Here is an 18524-nt window from a genome sequence, read left to right as displayed (position 1 = left end):
ATATATTATATGCCATGCAGGGAGCAAGAAAATAAAGATTCACCGTTTTCACAGCTTTCTTATTAGAAGAATCAGAAATCAGATGTAGAGTTCAAGAAAAATGTTGAAGAAAGGCTTACTCTTTCTAAATTTACACTATATAAAATATTTAGCCAAAAACAAATTAAGATTGAACAAATAAAAAACATACAAATCTTCTCTCTCATAATGCATATAACCAAGAATAACATTTTCATATTTCAAAGAGATATCAGGAATTATACCACAAACAAAGACAAAAAAAAGCCTACTCAAAATGTTTTCCCAGGGATTATTAGTAAACACAGTACCAAAACAGATGAGACCTTTTTTTTTTTTTCAGTGTGGAAAAAATGAAGTCACTATATGTCACTCAAGTTTTTTGACAATTTGACCCAACTGAACCCAAAGGCTTGTATGGTCTCCAAGAAATTGCTGAGAACAAATAAGGAATTGCAAGGTCTCTGGAGGCTAAATACGGTGTTAATTCAATTGGACACGTCAGGGAACCTTTGTAAATTAGATTAACTCTATTTGTAAATTAGATTAATCTACTATTGTGGTTGTCAGACAGGTTGAGTTATAAAGGGCAGGTAAGGTTAGAAGCAGAACCTGATTTCACCAAGTTGAACATGGTTCTGGATCTACATATTTATTGATCCTGGAACAACATTCCAATCAACCAATCAGATTTGAGGAACCAGTTTACAGTTTATGTCAAGTTTAGGCTCACAAGGCTAGGGGCTTCTACATCAGTGTTATTCACTATCATTTCCCTCTGATTTTAGGGATAACTTACGGGGTTTGGTTTGTGGAAAATCTGGACATGCAAGGTAGAACGTCAACTGTGAGGATAATGCAGGTCAGCGTCAGTGTTATGTGGCTAAATGTGCTATTGTAACCAGGCGAAAAGCATAAAATAATTAAAAAGAGCAGAACTGCAGTGGTACAGTTACAAAAACAAAGCATGATGTCCAAACATTGATGTGTTCATCCATAAAAACTAAACAACCGATAATGCTCGAGGATCAGGAAATGAGGAATAATAGACTGCACCACTTGATCGTTTACTGTCCATCAGTGTTACTTAATACTTGTGTTTGAAAATGTCATCATTTGGCACTTTTACATGAGAAGCTTTTTAGAAAATTATCCCATTTTGACAAAAAATTCAGTACATCTTAACAACGCCAACAATAAAATGATGTGCAGATTTTTGGGAACTGATTTTCACTAGTGTCTACGAAACAGTGTCATTAGTTTCGATGCAGCCACATTCTTTTAGTTTCTTCTTGGCTCTCAGGATGAAGTTAACCTTCCCTCTGTTCTTCATGTTGGAAGTGTATTCATGAGACTTCAGTTTGGCGTAGTAATCTGAGAATTTGTTGAAGAGGAGGGAGATTGGAAGGCCATTCAAAATGATCCCAAAAGAAATGCAGCCAAAGGCAAATATCCGCCCCAATAGGGTCTCTGGATACATGTCACCATAGCCTACAGTAGAGATGCTCACCTGGAATGAGAAGTAGCAAACTTCATAAAAGTAGTTAAAATTACTTGTGCACCAGTTTCCAAACCTGAAGAAGTATAATAGATTTCACTGAAGATTCTCTGTAAATCATGTTTGACAAACATGATCATCATTCACTTTTATTGTATGGAAAAGAGCAGAGGATTTTGTGCATTAGAGTGCAATAGTGCCACTCCACTTTTTCAGCGGCCTTGGTTCCGTAAGTATTTTTCCCATAGGGATTAAAAAACAACAACTTTGTTTAAGAGTTATAAGTTATAAGAGTTATAAGCCATGCACCAAACCAACCATCTACAAGGTGAATCACAACATTTGAAAACTGGACGAAAAGACAAAGGTACAAGACTGTGGGAAAGATGAGGGAATAATATGCATACAAATGTTTAAGTAGAGTGTGTGGAGACTGACTCTATCACATCATTTGCAGTGCTTTATAGGAGTGGGCGGAGCTAAAGAATTATTTTGGCACGATTTGCTTGTTGCGATTCTCTGATTAGTAGATTTCTCTGCTGTATCATGGTAAATGCCACTTTTCACCAGGAATTGCACTGTTAAACATGATTATTAAAAAAATTAACAGAAACATACCATCGGTTAATAACCCCGTAGGTCTGTCTTTAAAGGTTTATCAAAGTCAATTCCCCTATGGAGAAAATGAATGGGATTTTACCTATAGAATTAGACTGTTGCACTTTATCAAGATCTCCTTTTGCGTTTTCCACAGAAAAAAAGAAAGTGATACTGGTTTTGAAAGACATTAGGGTGAGTAGTGAGTAACAACATCATCTACATCATATATGCATGATTAATAGAAATAATGTTTACTTACTGATGCCCACCACCAAGAATGTGGAATACTGGTAAAGTTGGTATTAGGGGCGTCGAATTCAACGCTATAAACCATGGCAGAGAATGTGAAGATCCCCATGGCAATAAAGAGAAAGAGACACCCCACCTGATGATAGCACTGCCTCAACGTGAAGCCAAACGCTCTCAGCCCCGTGGAGTGACGTGCCAGTTTCAGAACCCGAAAAATACGCATGAGTCGCATGATTCGCAGCACTTGTCCAACCTTACTCACTTGACCTACAGTCTGCATGTCCGCGTTTTGTTTCCCAGGACCGAAGGTCTCAAAGCTCTCGAGCACGAACTGCAGAAACTGCGGTAGGATGGCCATGAGGTCTACTGCGTTCAGTTTGCTCTTAAGAAAGCAACAGATATCTGGGGTTGAAACCAGACGCAACAGGTACTCAGTGGTGAAGAAGGTTAAGCACAGAGTCTCTACAAACTCTCCGAATGTCTTGCCACTAGACTGGTTAGAAGATGCCAGGTTCTCCATCTCGTCCACCGTAGACAGAGTCATCATAACCAGCGACACCAGCACAAACATACTCGAGGCGACCGCCATGAGTTTCGCCGGGATTGAGGAGAACGGATTTTCCATGAAGTTCCAAAGTGACCGTCGCATCTCGCCGAGAAACATGCTGTCGAATGCCTCCTCGTTTTCTTCGACTATCGCCTCCAGTTCCTTCTGAACTTTGAGCTGTTCGCACAACTCATCGTGTTTCTCCTCGAGCAGGATCCGACAGCACCGTTGAGAGTATTTGATCCGAACGCCCCAATAATTGATCTCCTCCAAGAAGTTCCTCGGACAGAGCTCTTCCTTGATCCACAGCACTCCGGTCCTGTAGAAGTTGAAGATGCTGTTGAAGACGTCTGGATCTCGGTCGAAGAAATATTCGTTGTCCTTCACGACGTAGTCATCGCAGAGGTTCAGCTTCATGTTGAGGTCCGTGTAGGTGGCCAGACGGCCAATTCTGCTCTGTGGGTATCTCGCTGCCATTTTGTAGGTGATACGGTAGGACTTTCCTCCAACGTTGAGGTTAAGCGTGCAATTCCTGCTTGGTGATATGCTGGTAAACCATAACGAAGGCTCTGAATACCTCTCAACCTCCCCATCGTCGACATCCCCAAAGATGTCATAGATATCCGCCTGTAGTTCGTTTAAAGAGCTCCACTGTTTCACCAAACACTCTTTATCGAATGAGATGGCGTCATCTGTTGACTCAGAAGTTGCTAGTTTGCAGTTGGGAAAGAGGCTCTGTCTCCTGTTTCTCTGATCACTGAACATCCTCTCAGTCTTCCGCTATCCTCCTAGAGGAGGATAGCAACTGTACAGCGCCTGTAAATCTCAGAACTTTACTGACACTAAACCCTGTTTACTATAAAGAGGCAGGCAGGAGGAAGCACCAGTCCTCTAATGCCGACTATAAGGAGCTAAGAGTTCAACTTAAATGCGATTATCCATTAATCCTTTGCTTGAGGGTGAAGTCTGCTTTGAATTCTTTGAAATGACACGCTTGCTAATGAATGAATATCAAGTTACCCAAACAAGATCCCTTTCAACATTCAAAGGCTTATTCATAAACTGCTTCTAAAATATGAGCATCTTTATCTAGTTAATGATAGAGCAGATATTTACTAGAGGATAATGATAGTAATATTTAAACAAGCAGCCAAACAGAAGTAAGTGGACATGAAGGAATTCATTAATGTAGGAAACTGTAACATGAACCTTCTGAAATCATTCTAATATGCTTTCTGCTCAAGAAACATTTATTATTATTATTATAAATGTTGATTTTTTTTTGTTGCTTAATATTTGTTGTGGAAAATGATGCACCATTCAAAAGTTTGAGGTATATGATTTAAAAAAAGAAATGAATAGTTTTATTCAGCAAGGACACATTTAATAGATCTAAAGTGACAGTAAAGATTTGTATAATGTTACAAAATGTTTCTATTTTAAAAAATAATGTTCTTTAGCTTTTTATTAATCAAATATATATACAGTATAGCTTAATATAAATTGGGTGAAAATGTGATTATGAAATAAAGAATTTCTTTGAATAATGTATGCAGTGTTTATCTGCTTTCGAAAACAAAACAAATTCAAATGGGCATGAATCGGAGCAGGACGGATAATGCAAAGTCACTTAAGGTCACCGGGTCACAACATGATCTAATCAGAAAACATATGATTCGTATGGAAAAGAAAGATTTTTTAGAAAGAACCCCACCCTAAACCTAGCCATCATGAGATCTATGAATGAGATTGTACAAATTCATACAAATTAGCCAACAATTTGCCAAAATGTAAAATAGTTACGAATGTGAGTGTATTGTTAAGTTCAGTTACTGTAATTATTCCGATTAACTTTCTAGGGTTGTGAAGATATTGTTGGCATGAGTTTTGTTTAATCCCATGAGGTTTATCACTTTTTCCTAATTGCTATATTGTTCTTAGAATAATAAAAGGAAATATATAAAAGAATGAATTTGTATTTATTCAGTAATAATGGCAAAGATATTTGCCATCATCCACATCTAAGACATTATTTCTGTAGAAATAATCCATATACACTAATAGTATTCTATTGCATTTAGTTTGATTTTATTTTATTATTATACCTCTCTATTTTACATCTTAAAAACTGATTTTTTCATAAAAAAGTCTAGCAGGATGTAACAAAGAATAATCCCAAAATAATCCTGTATAACAAATAATAGTGGCATCAAACACATCCACATCCCTCCAGATCTCAAGGGCATCGGAGAGAGAGAGAAATCAAACTGAGCATGTTAGCAAGTTTTACAACATCAAGTCCAAAAGCAGAGATTAATAAATCATATATTCAAATATAACATGAATATACTTATATTTTCAGTGGTTTATAGACTCTTAAGGGCTTAAACCCAGAGTAGATCAGATTAAGCAATCATTTCAGGAAAGACATTGGGCAAGTTTTTAATCTCGGAGGGGCAGATGCTGCCACCGTCTGTCACTCTGCTCCGTTTGTGACAAACCCACACAAATGGGTCTGATTTTTATTTGCAGCTTTAATTAAGGATTTGTCCACCAAATGCTATTTGCATAGTGATTTTATATAAAAACAAAGATACAAGTCTAATATTATTAGAGCAGGCTACAGGACAGAATATTATTAAATTTAGTTGCGTATTATTTGTGCGTTTGTTTCAAAATGCTGTTACAAAAATAAGACGGTAAATTAGAACCAAATGTTTAAGTAATTAAAAATTTGTTTAGCTGGATGTTTGACTCAAACCCCTGAGATATAGGCCTAAGCCTTGTGATAACTTTCCTGTGATAATAAACAGGCCTATATTGATTATAAATTTGACATGAAATATGAAGTACTTCTATATAATTTAATTTCATTATAAGACTATTTCACTTTACATGTACTTCTACATGGTAATAAAAATAAAGCTTCAATAACACTAAACATATCGGACAGAAAATAATTTTCAAATCAAAAATGAAAAGTTTGGATAAAAGGCAAAGCTAATCTTTTATTTCTTTTTTATATTTAGAATTTTTACGAGGGAACATTATAATGCGAAAGCGGCATAAACACGTGATACATAACCGACTGTTAAATAAAGTTTTCTCGCATTTAAATGAAACATGGCCGCCACTGAAGTCGGATGTGAGCACTATGTTCGCAGCTGTTTGTTAAAAGTGAGCGACATTTCATTACCTGTATACGTTGTATTTCATATATGCTTGTCAATGTCAATAAGTTAGCATGATTGTTTTGGTAAATACTTTCTTTGGTCGTACGGTAGCGTGTGATTGAAACAAGTCTTATTAGCATATAGCTAACTGTATGGGATATAACTTACATCACTGAACACCCATTGACTATTTTTAAACTGTAATATAAGATTATGCTATGAAGTAAAATCGAATAATTGTTGGTTTAAAGGCAACACATAAGATATGTTCGTTTAGTCTTTTTGCTTTGCTCGGTATGGTCTAAGAAGGAGCAGTGTAGGGTTTTTGTTATGGTCCTGCATTTGCACTTACAACATATCAATAGACTGATGCTGATGTGTTTGATATAAGATATGCGGACTGTTGTATGTGCATTGATGGTGATGGGTTATTATATATTTGTGGTGTGTCTCTGCAGGCGCCCTGCTGTGGGAAGTTTTATGTTTGCAGACTTTGTCATGATGGTGAAGAGAACCATCAAATGGACCGATTTAAGGTCCGAGAAGTCAAATGCGCATCGTGCAATACTATTCAAGAGGTGAAGTCATATTTAAGCTAACGTTAGGCTCTTCTCACATTATAAAATGTTCTTAAATATATAACGAATATATATATATATATATATATTCGTTATATATTTAAGAACATTTTAAGAACATATTATATTTAATATAATATGTAAGAACATTTTATTTTTATTTTTAACATATATTTAAGAACATTTTATAATATATATATATATATATATACACACACACACTGCCGTTCAAAAGCTTTGATCAGTAAGATTTTGTAATGTTTTTTAAAGAAGTCTCTTATGCTCACCAAGCCTGCATTTATTTGGTTAAAAAAACAGTAAATTTAGAAATATTATTACAATTTAAAATGTGTTTTCTATTTCAATATATTTAAAAAATTTAATTTATTCCTGTGTACAAAGCTGAATTTTCAGCATCATTACTCCAGTTTTCAGTGTCACATGATCCTTCAGAAATCATTCTAATATGCTGATGCTTAAGAAACATTTCTCAATGTTGAAAACTGGAAATCAGGATTCTTTGATGAATAGAAAGTTCAAAAGAACAGCATTTATCTGAAAAAGAAAGCTTTTGTAAAGTTATACACTACCATTCAAAAGTTTGGGGCCAGTAGGATTTTTTATCTTATTTATTTTTTTAAAGAAATTAATACACTTATTCAGCAACGGTGCATTAAATTGATCATAAGTGGCAGTAGCAGCATTTATAATGTTACAAAAGATTCTATTTCAAACAAATGCTGATCTTTTCAACTTTCTATTCATCAAAGAATACTGGAAAAAATTGGACCACTTTTCAACATTGATAATAATATTATGCATTATTTTTTTTTGTTGCTTTTCAGCTTTGATAACATTAAACCTCTTGCTCATTCTGTGTTCATCAGGCTCAACAGACATGTAAAGAATGTGAAGTGAAGTTTGGGGACTATTACTGTGACATCTGCCATCTGTTTGACAAAGACAAGAAGCAGTACCACTGCCAGCCCTGCGGGATATGCAGGTTCGCATGGCATTTACATTTATTAATTTAGCACACGCTTTCATGCAAAACAAATAAGAGGTGCCTTCGTTATTCAACCAGAAGCAATACATTTGTAATTCTTTTAATAAGATTCTCACTGACCTTCTTCTCCTCTTTTACTTTTAGAATTGGCCCAAGAGAGAAATACTTCCATTGTACGAAGTGTAATTTATGTTTAGCCACTGATCTAAAAGATAATCACAAGGTATGAAAAGTCTTGATTCGTGTACATTACTTGATCGTTTTGTTGTTACTAGTGAAATATTAAGCAGTGCTTGTGTTTCAGTGTGTTGAGAACGTGTCTAGGCAGAACTGCCCTGTGTGTATGGAGGATATCCACACGTCCAGAATAGGGGCTCATGTGCTCTCGTGCGGCCATCTGCTACACAAGTGAGTGAGTGATCATCTGTTGTGTTAAGAGGCGGTCACACTACACTCTTTCCTTACATTGACTTCCATTCATATGCATGCAAATGCAGGAGACTGGAAACGCAAGCTCAAGCGAAGAAGTTTCGAGTCAAGTCATCCTCATATATAAAGCGCTTTTAATAATGTAGATTGTTTCAAAGCAGCTTTTTACAGAGATAAACATATAATTTAAGGTAACAGAGATTGGTTTGGTTTTATAGTGGTTCTTGAATAATGTTATTTCCAGCTAAACTTAGTTTTGATTGATTCATTTGCGTTGAAATGGTCACTGTTTTTAAATTAGGAGCGACATCGTTCTCTCTAAACAGAATTTAAAAGTGAACCTGTGATAGACGCTGATGGCGTTCACATGCGCATTAAGAATTTATTCTATAGTTATGTGCGTTTGAATATATGTGCGCAGGTTTGTAATTCCCCCGTTGCACGACGGGGGTGCGACCTTCGTCTGTTATTAATAGGACAACTTAGTTTGAATAAATGAGCAGACACTGATTAGCTACTTGCTCTACATTTATTTAAAATTAACAGCAAGACGACTAGAAGTGAATGTGTTTTCCATTAAATGAATCACACACAGTAAACAACTTTAACAAAAAAAACTTTGCAATGAACTGCAATTTAGACGTGCAAACTGGGTGCCGGTGCGGTGAGACGTACATGCTCGGGCAGATTCGGCTTGAAGTCGTTCATCCTCGGATGCGGCGCCACGCGCGCTGTTACAAAAAAAGCCGTGCACACAGCAACAGTGAAACGAGGTCTTGCCGGTCTTGCGCACCGAACGCGTCATTTTTGCCGCGCGCACCTTCGGGCTCGTGCGGACCATAGACAGTAAAAGAAACGGACGCCTCGAGTATAAACAAGGCTTTACTCCGTGTCAGCGCGCGCTCTGATCGGTAAAGGGGCACACATAGACCTCACCCGAATCATCTCCAGCAGCAGCAGCCTCTGAAGCACCACTGACTCCGCCTCCGTTTCCCTCATAAGCTGATATTAGTATTTAAACATTCTCTATGATAAAAAAATGTTTGTAAAAATGTTTTAATAACACGGTTTTGGCGGTTATAGAGTTCTAATGAGGTGTTCAACTATAACCGTCGGTCTCACGGTTATATAATAACCGTCACACCCCTAGTAACGAGTATATCAGGATTTAAGGGAAGTGTTCCCAGTTACGGCTGACCTAATCTATGCAGCCTAATATTGAATTATAGAAGTCGATAATGTATTATGTGAATGCTAGGTCAAAGAGATGTGTTTTTAGTCTAGCTTTGAACTGACAGACTGTGTCTGCTTCCCGGACAATGTTAGGAAGATTGTTCCAAAGTTTTGGTGCTAAATAGGAAAAGGATCTACCGCCAGCAGTCGATTTTGATGTTCTAGGTATTATCAACTTTCACATTTGATGCGTTCCAAAGTTCAAGTTTGGTGAACTCTGACCTGCGAATTTGTATCATGTGACCAATAGAAGATTGTTACGCCACAGCGTGAGCTTTTAGCTGAGTGAAACCAAACTTTAAATCTGCAAGATGTAGTAAAGTGGAGTAGATTGCATATTCTCAAATTTTTCATCTACTTTATTTTGAATTGTTTATAAAAAAGAGACTGTCGAGTGTGATGTCATTTTGCAGTGTCTGTAGAAATTTCACATGCTCAAAGTTTTGCTAGATTTCCCCTACGCACTTGAGTTAAAGGGTTAATTCACTCAGACATAATAATTATTTCATTAATTACTCACCCTCATGTCGTTCCAAACCCATAAGACTTTCGTTCATCTTCGGAACACAAATGAAGATCTTTTTAAGAGAGATCTTTAATCTGAGAGCTTTCTGTCTCTCAATTGACAGATACGCAACTACAACTGTGACTCTTCAAAAAGTTCATAAAGAGATTGTAAAAATAATTTTTTGAGCAATTTAGTCCAAACTTTTCTGAAGAGACTCGATTGTTTATGATTGAATTTCAATTTAGGCTTTTACCAGGACACAACTGATGACCACTATATGTTAGAAAAAATGAATGACTTCTATAAAATATTTAAAGTCAATGGGTCTCATTCATGAAACATTCGTAAATATACGAGTAAATATGCGAGTGATTTGCGCGTAAAGAGACCTTCCCGAAAACTCTTCTCCTGATTCAGAAATACTTCGTAAACGTCAGATGTGATAGTGAAATGTGTGTGTGTGTGTTAAAGAATTCCAATCAGTCGTAAATGGGATGCACGTGCACGCTCAATTTCAATTACCATAAATCCCGCCCATTAAATCCGACTGACAACTATATATGGGCATCAAATTATGGCATGAATGCGAATGAAAAAGAAAAATTTCTCAGATGCAGATGCAAAGTTTTTATTATCAGAAGTTCATTCAAAACGCCACATTTTATTTTCAAGCGTACATAGTGGCGTATCGGCTGGTGATGGTGATGGTGCAGTGGATAAGACACATGCCTTTGGTGTGAGAGAACCGGGTTCGAATCCACTGTGAGACCCCACTGTGTCCATGAGCAAGACACTTAACCTCTAGTTGCTCCAGAGGCGTGCGACCTCTGACATATATAGCAATTGTAAGTCGCTTTGGATAAAAGCGTCAGCTAAATGAATAAATGTAAATGTAAATGTAAATGTATCGGGTTCTAAAAAAAAGGAAGCTTGGCAGCATATTACAGATGCAGTCAATGGAGTTTCATCTGTTAATCGAACATTCCCAGAATTGAGAAGAAAATGGTTCGACATTAAGCTTGAGAGCTAAAAACTAATTCGTTCACTTCGGAAAAATCGTATTAAAACTGGAGAAGGACCACCATCACAGATGCTATTACTGGCTCTCATAATAAGAAAACCCGTATGTAATTACTATGTATAATATTTTTTCAAAATGCTGTGTAAATATGTACCCGATTAAGGTGAATTAAAATGCAGCCTTATTAATGAGCAAAACGTCCGGGTGTTAAGCGCACTATTTACGCGTGGCTGGGAGCAGGTGGAGAATTCTTGCGTACCAACTAACATTTGGAAAATACGAACATTTTAATGAATCGGAAAATTTACGCCGGAACCGCTTTACACACGATTTACACAAAAATTCGTTCTGCTCGTGTTTCATGAATGAGACCCACTGTGTGTATCATCTGGTGCCCTATCAAATGAATGTGATTTGATGTAAAACACTATCTTTTTGCTTGCAGAACATGCTTTGATGACATGTGCAGAACTGGGTAAGGAATGTTGTTGTTTTATTAATGTCTTCTTATGGCTCATTGGTAATTCTGCATATTTTCATAGTGACATTTCTCTAACTTAATAAAGCGTCACAGTCATATACAATATCAGCCTCTCTGAGCTGTTAACATGTTTTGATCCTCATTGCACTCCATAAAGCCGTCATAGGCTTGTATAGGATAATGTTCAACAGTGAAGAGATGTGCTAACATGTGTGCGGTCTGTCCCGCAGTGCTTATCGCTGTCCCCTGTGTATGCACTCTGCCTTAAACATGAAGGGGTTCTGGGAACAGAGAGATAAGGAAATTGCCCTGTCTCCCATGCCCACTGAGTACCAGGACACTACAGTAAAGGTAACAGAGCCTTCATTTGCATGTATTCACTGAGCAGACACTTTATCCAAATGGACATGCAAATGAGGAGCAATGCAAACGCACGCAGAAGTGAATATTCGTTACTGAGTGTATAAGATGTACTACTATACTCTGCCGTTGTAAAATGATGACAGTTCAGCTCAGATGTGGAGAATTCTACTTTGTTCATTTCAATGTGAACCTCAACAAAATTATTTTATTAATTTAGTTTTTTAATTCAGTTAATTTTTTAAAAAAATGAAAAATTTAAATTATTTTTTATTTGCTTTTTATGTTTTGTTTTCATTTTAGTTTTAGTGCATGTTATTTTTTTATTCTATTTAGCTTTCATTTATTTTCAGTTTAGTTTTAGTACTTAAACTTAATTTGTTTCCAAGACAACATCTCTAATTTTCATTTGAGTTTTTCATCTTATATGAAACGTTTAAAATCTTTATTAATTTTTTATTATTATATATTTTTCCAGCTGTATTTCAATGAACGAAAATTATTTTAAAAAGTTCCAGTTTTAGTTACCGGAGAAATCTTGTGTAGTTTTACTTAAATTGGGTATATTTATATTGTATTGCATAATATAATTGCACCTTGTAGGACCATTATGATTTTTACTGTTTTCATAACAATTTTCTCTTATTTCCCAGTTCTCACTTCTGAAACAAAAAATGCATTCTCATTGCGTTAATGCAAAAAAAAAAGAGAAAGAATTTTGTTATTTTTACCTCATCATAGAATTTGCCTTTAACAATTTTTGATTTAATCAGTATAATTATAGTACTTTTTACTGTTTTACCGAAATGAGAATCTGGGAATAATAATGGGAATGACAAAACACATGGGTCACAATGCAACAATTCTAAATAACCCTAAAATTGGATTTCTTTATGATTTGTTTATTTTAAGGTACACCAAGTAACTTTATTTCTTCAAAATTTAAAACGTATATAATGAGCGAGTACATCATCACCCAAACCGTGTTTCTGTCTTATCCTAATAAGTGTTTATATTCGGACTATTTTAGACCGGGCGGGACGACAACCGCTGCGGAGTGTCCCAGTTCCTGTGTGACTCGTCATCTACTTAAACGGACAGAAGTAGCTCCGGCTACAATGCAAGACTCATGCAGTTTTGTTTATTAACCGCTAGAGCGCCACAAGTTATTTTTTCCTTGATTTTACTGTGAAATGTGACCTATTTTTGTGAGATTTTCCCCAATAAGTCAACTTGACTGTGTGTTTGTTCACAGATCATATGCAATGACTGCCAGGCTCACTGCACTGTGTCCTTCCACGTGTTGGGCATGAAGTGCAGCACCTGTGGCTCCTACAACACGGCACAGGACGGGGGTCTGATTACACCCCCCGCTGTTGACCCGCGACAGCCTGCACAGCAGCCGCAAGAAGAAGAGACCGACACGCAGAACAACGACTGATGTTTAGGCGCTCAAATCATCTCCCAGTTAAGCTTTTACAGAACTGACTGTATATAGAAATACAAACTCTTCTCTCTCACTGCTTCCATGTCTGTACAACTGCCCTCTTTTTTCTTTTTCTTTTCTTTTTTTTTGCTGGATTAAACTGGATGAGAACTTTTTTTTGAGCCGCCTTTAATTTTCTGTGATGGAAACCAACTGATCTAGCACAGTAAGATTTGGATTTTTTTTTGGAATTTTCCACATGCATTGTGTGTAATTGCTTTAAAGCTCCAGTAGGTAACTTTTGTAAACAAATATTTGTTAAAACTCTCATTATGTCCTGAAAGTAGAATATGAGACAGATAATCTGTGAAAAAAATCAAGCTCCTCTGGCTCCTCCCAGTGGTCCTACTGCCATTTGCAGAAATACACCGCTCCCGGTCAGAAACAACCAATCAGAGCCAGGAGGAATGTCTTAGCAGTGTCAATCACGCTCGTGTACGCGCTGATCACCCCTCTCTTGCACAGCGCGAGCGTGACTCTCCTGTTCAAACTCGTTCATCCAAATGAACAAATCTTTTTTCGAAAAAGATTTGTTCATTTTGAACGAGTCTTTTTCAGAGTCATTTCGTTCATTCAACGAACAAATGACTAGAAAAAAGATTTGTTCATTTGGATGAACGAGTTCGAACAGGATCACGAACGTGCATCACAGAACAGAGCAAGGCGAGCATTTGTGCTTATAAAACTTAGTTTTTTATTTATTTTTGAAATGACCGATCGTTTCACTAGATAAGACCCTTATTCATCGTCTGGTATCGTTTAAAACCCTTTGAAGCTGCACTGAAACTGTCATTTGGTCCTCGAAACGTTTGTGTCCTATTGAAGTCCATTATATGGAGAAAAAGCCTGGAATGTTTTCATCAAAAAACTTAATTTCTTTTCGACTGAAGAAAGAAAGACATGGACATCTTGGATGACATGGGGGTGAGTAAATTATCAGCAAAAGTTTTTTTAGAAGTGAACTAATCCTTTAACGTTATCTTACTAGCTATTTATAACTTATAGAAAGAGTGCAACGTTATAAAGTTACATGTATTGCAAAATACATAATGATTTGAGGACCAAGTTTGTAGTCAAAGTATGGGCAGGCCATAGTCAATGTAAAGCATATTGTTGATGTTTCGTCCCTATTAGTGAATGTTCCATAACTGTTTATAATCCGCCGTCATCGGTGGTCCTGCTTACTAGCCTGCGCGTTCACGGCAGGCTCCGCTGTGGGGGAGGAGCTGTGGAGGGAGGAGCTGTAGCGTAGCAGAGAGCAAGGGGGTTGGACCTGTAAGTTGTGCTTGTTCAAATTTTCAGGTTAAGTCAACATTTTCTCAAAACTCCCTACTGCAACTTTAATTAACATATGTTATGAGGATACACTTTTACTTAAATCTGATTTGATTACTAAATCCTCAGTATCTATCAAGAACATATTTTTAAAAATGTTTAAAAGTAACGTGAGCTCAGATCTTCAATCAGGGACATTGGAAATCATTGTGGAACTTTGTTAATTTTAAAATGATTTAATGCTTATTTATTGGTTAATGCTGGACAAGAAACAAGCATTGTGTTACAAAACTAAAATGAAATGATAACATTGTGTAATATACATATTTTTCATTTAATAAAAAAAAAAAACCTGAAGTAATCTTATTTTCCTAAAGTTTTCCTTCTAGAGAGAATCTTGTCCTTGGTATTTTTTTTCCAGAAGTTTGTTTTATTTGTTTTGAGTGTGACTCCAGATATAGTTGATATTTGTAGTACAGCCTCAGGCACTTTGAGAAGGAAATTACTAATTTTATCCAAAGTGTACTTTTATTTCACCTTACTTGCTCTCAGAAACAATGGTGGTCAAACTTTATGAATTACAGGGTTCAAACCAGCTTTTGGTCAGATTTTCAAACTTCTGCAGGATCTCCTGTTCCTGCGGCGGTGGGTTGGGTTATTTGTGACGGATTGTTTTGCTGGCAGTGAATGGTGAGCTCACCGACTTGTGAAACACAAGTTCATGCAGCTTTCAGTCATAGGAGACAGTATGAGCTTTTCTCAACCTGAATGACTATATTTGAGATGACTGATTTCAGAGTGGTGTTATTCACATGCATACAGCATTTGTGTTTGAAGCAATTTGGATGAGAATACAACAATCTATCATGAATAATCCAAGTAAGAAAACAGTAAAATAGTGCTATCATACTTAAATCTCAATGGAGTCATGATGACTCAAGGGATACCTCAGTTTTTTTTTTTACAAATTGATATATTTTTTTAATCTCCTAATTATTTAGTAATGTTTAGACATGAGACACCATGAGGCTAGCATTCACCAACTAACCTTTATAAACATGCCTTAGGAAAAAACATTACTGGTGTGGACCTTGAGACAAATCAATGGCACCGATTAGTCAACATTTGAATTGGATCAAAAAAGTTCATCTAAGTTGTCCTAAGACAAGAACGGTTATTGTTCAAAATTCAAGTATAACTTTGAAGAAAGGTTTTGATCCACTTCAAATGTTGACTAGTGTAGCCTATTTTAAGATATGTCGTTGCAAGTTGCTTTCAGATAAAACAGCTCAAACAAGCATTTTAGTCTGAGACTAGAATAAACCTGGTCTGTGAAACCGGGGGCAAGTGACTAAGCATTAAACATGTTGCTAACTTTAGCCACGAGAATCAGTAACACATTAGTTACAATAAAAGTGTAGCATCATTTTTTAGCTATATGGGAGACTAAAGTGCTTTATCAAAAATATCACCTGCATTTATGCTTTTAATTCTTCCAGATGAAATATTATGAAGTACGATTTATTTTTGTGCAATAATCTTAATTGCATTGAACTTAATGAGTAATTGCCAAATTGTCGCATGTTTTAAATGTGGGAAAAAAGCTCAAAATGTCATCATTCTACAACCCAATGCTTTATTAGTTAAAATGAAGTGATTTTACTATATTATTTTGCACGTTTTATTACTTTTTGAATTTTCAAAGTTTCTGAAAAACCTCTTGTCCCCTTATAAGCGTCAAGTCGTCCTCTTTGTCTTAGGTTTAAACTAATAATAATAATGAAAAATGTAAATGACAAATGTAAATGAAAAACACCATTTTGCAACACATGAAAGTTGTAGTGTGATTCAGAAGACGGCCTAGTTCAACTGCTACTGAAGAACAGTGAAAATGGATAAAAGCTTGGCAAGCCTGCTACAAACACCATCACATTTCTTAAGAATAAACAAGTCAAATATAAGCAATGCTGGCTAATTAAACGTTATCTCCTCTGGCAGGTTTGGGCTCAGGACTGGTGAGCTCTACCGTGTAACATCGTAGTTCTGGGGTGGTGACGTCTGGAGACACGTGATCTGGCACAGACGGCGGAAGAGGACCGAGGCTTGTATCCAGGCCCAATTCCACAACCTTTTGCCCCGTGTTAGCAGGGTGAGGTGTAGTCCGCGCAAGGCCCGGATGTGCAGTATGGTCATTGGCTTGGTGCCGGTTGTCCTCCAGGATGCCCGGTCTCATGGTGTTCAGCACAATGGGTACGATTGTGGTTCTCGGTACTGTGATCTCCTCCGAAGAGCTGCTCGACTCATTTGATTCAGAGGATTCAGAACTGGAGAATGTCAGCTGGAGATACAGACTAACCTGTCAGAGGATTGTACATTGATAATCATCCGATCAAGGTCTGGTTTCACAGACAGGGTTTAGATTAAGCCGGGATTCAATTTTGGCATTTAAGTAGCTTTTATAAAAGTGCGTTAGAAAAAAACATTACTGCTGTGCATCTTGAGACAAAACAATGGGACTGACATTTTATGATACGTCAGGGCAAGTTGCTTTCAGTTAAAACAGCTCAAACATGCATTTTAGTCTGGGACTATATCTTAAGCCTTGTCTATGAAACCAAGGGCAAGTGTTTTTTAAATAAAATCACAATTTATTTGTAGAGCACTATACAGAGTGCTTAATGCTTTCTGTACACCTAAAGACTTTGAAAAGATTTAGAAAAGACTTTATAAGATTATCAGGTCACATCTAAAGACTTGGGTACACAGTTTTTAGTCTAAGACTAAAGACTTGCGATAATATCAAACATGTTTGATATGAAAGACTAGAAAAAGACTGGCATAAATCGGGTCGCCGACTGCAGATTATCACCTCATATTTAACGATCGAGACGACGGGAGCGCGCCGAGACTCCAGTAAGATTCCTAAAGACTGCCGGTCTTTAGTCTGGGACTGTGAAAATCCTTTGGTGTACGCCCGGCATTAGTTACACAAAGATAAAATATCATAGAAAAGGGAAATAAAAGAAAATCGAATTTTTAACAAAAATAAAACACTAAGTCGATTGCTTCAAAATTAATTAAAAAGTAGTGAAAGCTTTAAGACAAGCTTTAAACATGTTTACAGAGGTAAAGGATTGGCAATCCATTTCATGATAAATGTGCAAGTAAATTCCATACAAATCTTCATGGACGATACAGGGATTAAGAAAGAGTTTGGTTTAAAATTGTATTAAAAATGGAAAAGGACACAAATACTGTAATGACCTAGTTCCATGAAATAAATATGCTTAATATGAGACTGCATAAGTCAGTCTGGTTATGAAATTAAAATATGAAATGTCCTTACCGGTTTAGAAACTGTGAAAGTCACTAAAAATAATCCAAACAGTGCTGGTCCCAAACCATCCATCTCTTATTAAACGTCTCTCTGTTAGAGAAAGAAAATTGATGAAACAATGTGGACACATAATGGACAATAAGATCACTCTAACATTACAAAAGAAACACGATTAAACAAAATCATCCAATATGAAAGTATAAATTGGTAAAATCTTACCTTGTTCAAGCTCCTCGGAAAAAACGCAAGAATATTTAAAGTATGACAGTCTTGCACTGAAAGTTGAACAGAACTGAGCACATTTATATGAGATTTAGTTTTTCACACATGGACAAATTTACACTTGGTGTCAAAGCTTTGATGTGTTTATGCTCCTTTTCTCTGTAATTTCACATTTGGTTTGCAAGGTTTTAGACGGAAGTCAGACCTCCACTGGAGAGATCATGTGGTTATCTAAGAAGTTGATTTGATCATTTAAGTAAACATGTTTTGTTTGGTTGGCTGAACTTAATTGAAAACACACCCAAGGGCTAGTCAAAAGATGAATTCATCTAAAACCCTCAAATGCTTTTATAAGAAAACACATTAATCGTGTCTGTGGTGAGAACATGTTCAGAGCAGCCGCAGTGTGACAGAAACTGCAGAGATTCCAGTCTGAGGACAAAAACACTGCAGGAAACCAGTCAAAACTTGATTTTTTAATCAACACAAAGCACAAACTGTGG

The 18524-nt window shown here is 36.5% G+C and overlaps 3 protein-coding genes across 4 annotated transcripts; 1 reads left to right on the top strand and 2 right to left on the bottom strand.

The window, feature by feature from the left end:
* Positions 1-612: 612 nt before the first annotated feature.
* On the bottom strand, positions 613-3792 carry kcnv2b (potassium channel, subfamily V, member 2b). Its single transcript, XM_077241721.1, has 2 exons — positions 2376-3792; positions 613-1528 (listed from the first exon to the last, which is right to left on the bottom strand). The coding sequence occupies exons 1-2, from the start codon at positions 3675-3677 to the stop codon at positions 1259-1261; spliced, it is 1572 nt and encodes a 523-aa protein (XP_077097836.1). The 5' UTR covers positions 3678-3792; the 3' UTR covers positions 613-1258.
* A 2201-nt stretch (positions 3793-5993) lies between these two features.
* Positions 5994-14823, top strand: rchy1 (ring finger and CHY zinc finger domain containing 1). 2 transcript variants are annotated; one of them, XM_077241722.1, is made up of 8 exons: positions 5994-6089; positions 6544-6663; positions 7551-7666; positions 7814-7892; positions 7974-8077; positions 11306-11335; positions 11572-11692; positions 12957-14823. In XM_077241722.1, exons 1-8 carry the CDS (start codon positions 6036-6038, stop codon positions 13140-13142), a joined length of 810 nt encoding a protein of 269 aa, XP_077097837.1. In that variant the 5' UTR covers positions 5994-6035; the 3' UTR covers positions 13143-14823. The 2 variants fall into 2 exon arrangements, with proteins under 2 accessions (XP_077097837.1, XP_077097838.1); XM_077241723.1 differs by having other exon boundaries at positions 12732-14823.
* A 1485-nt stretch (positions 14824-16308) lies between these two features.
* LOC143749211 (uncharacterized) lies at positions 16309-17975 on the bottom strand. The gene is made up of 2 exons (XM_077241724.1): positions 17809-17975; positions 16309-16818 (listed from the first exon to the last, which is right to left on the bottom strand). The coding sequence occupies exons 1-2, from the start codon at positions 17869-17871 to the stop codon at positions 16438-16440; spliced, it is 444 nt and encodes a 147-aa protein (XP_077097839.1). The 5' UTR covers positions 17872-17975; the 3' UTR covers positions 16309-16437.
* Positions 17976-18524: the final 549 nt, after the last annotated feature.

Source organism: Siphateles boraxobius, unplaced genomic scaffold (assembly GCF_051911475.1).
Source record: "Siphateles boraxobius isolate OS27281-9 unplaced genomic scaffold, OSU_SipBor_1 24, whole genome shotgun sequence".
NCBI lineage: Eukaryota > Metazoa > Chordata > Actinopteri > Cypriniformes > Leuciscidae > Siphateles > Siphateles boraxobius.
Note: the sequence above shows the minus strand (reverse complement) of the source record. Positions and strands in the feature narration are given on the sequence as shown.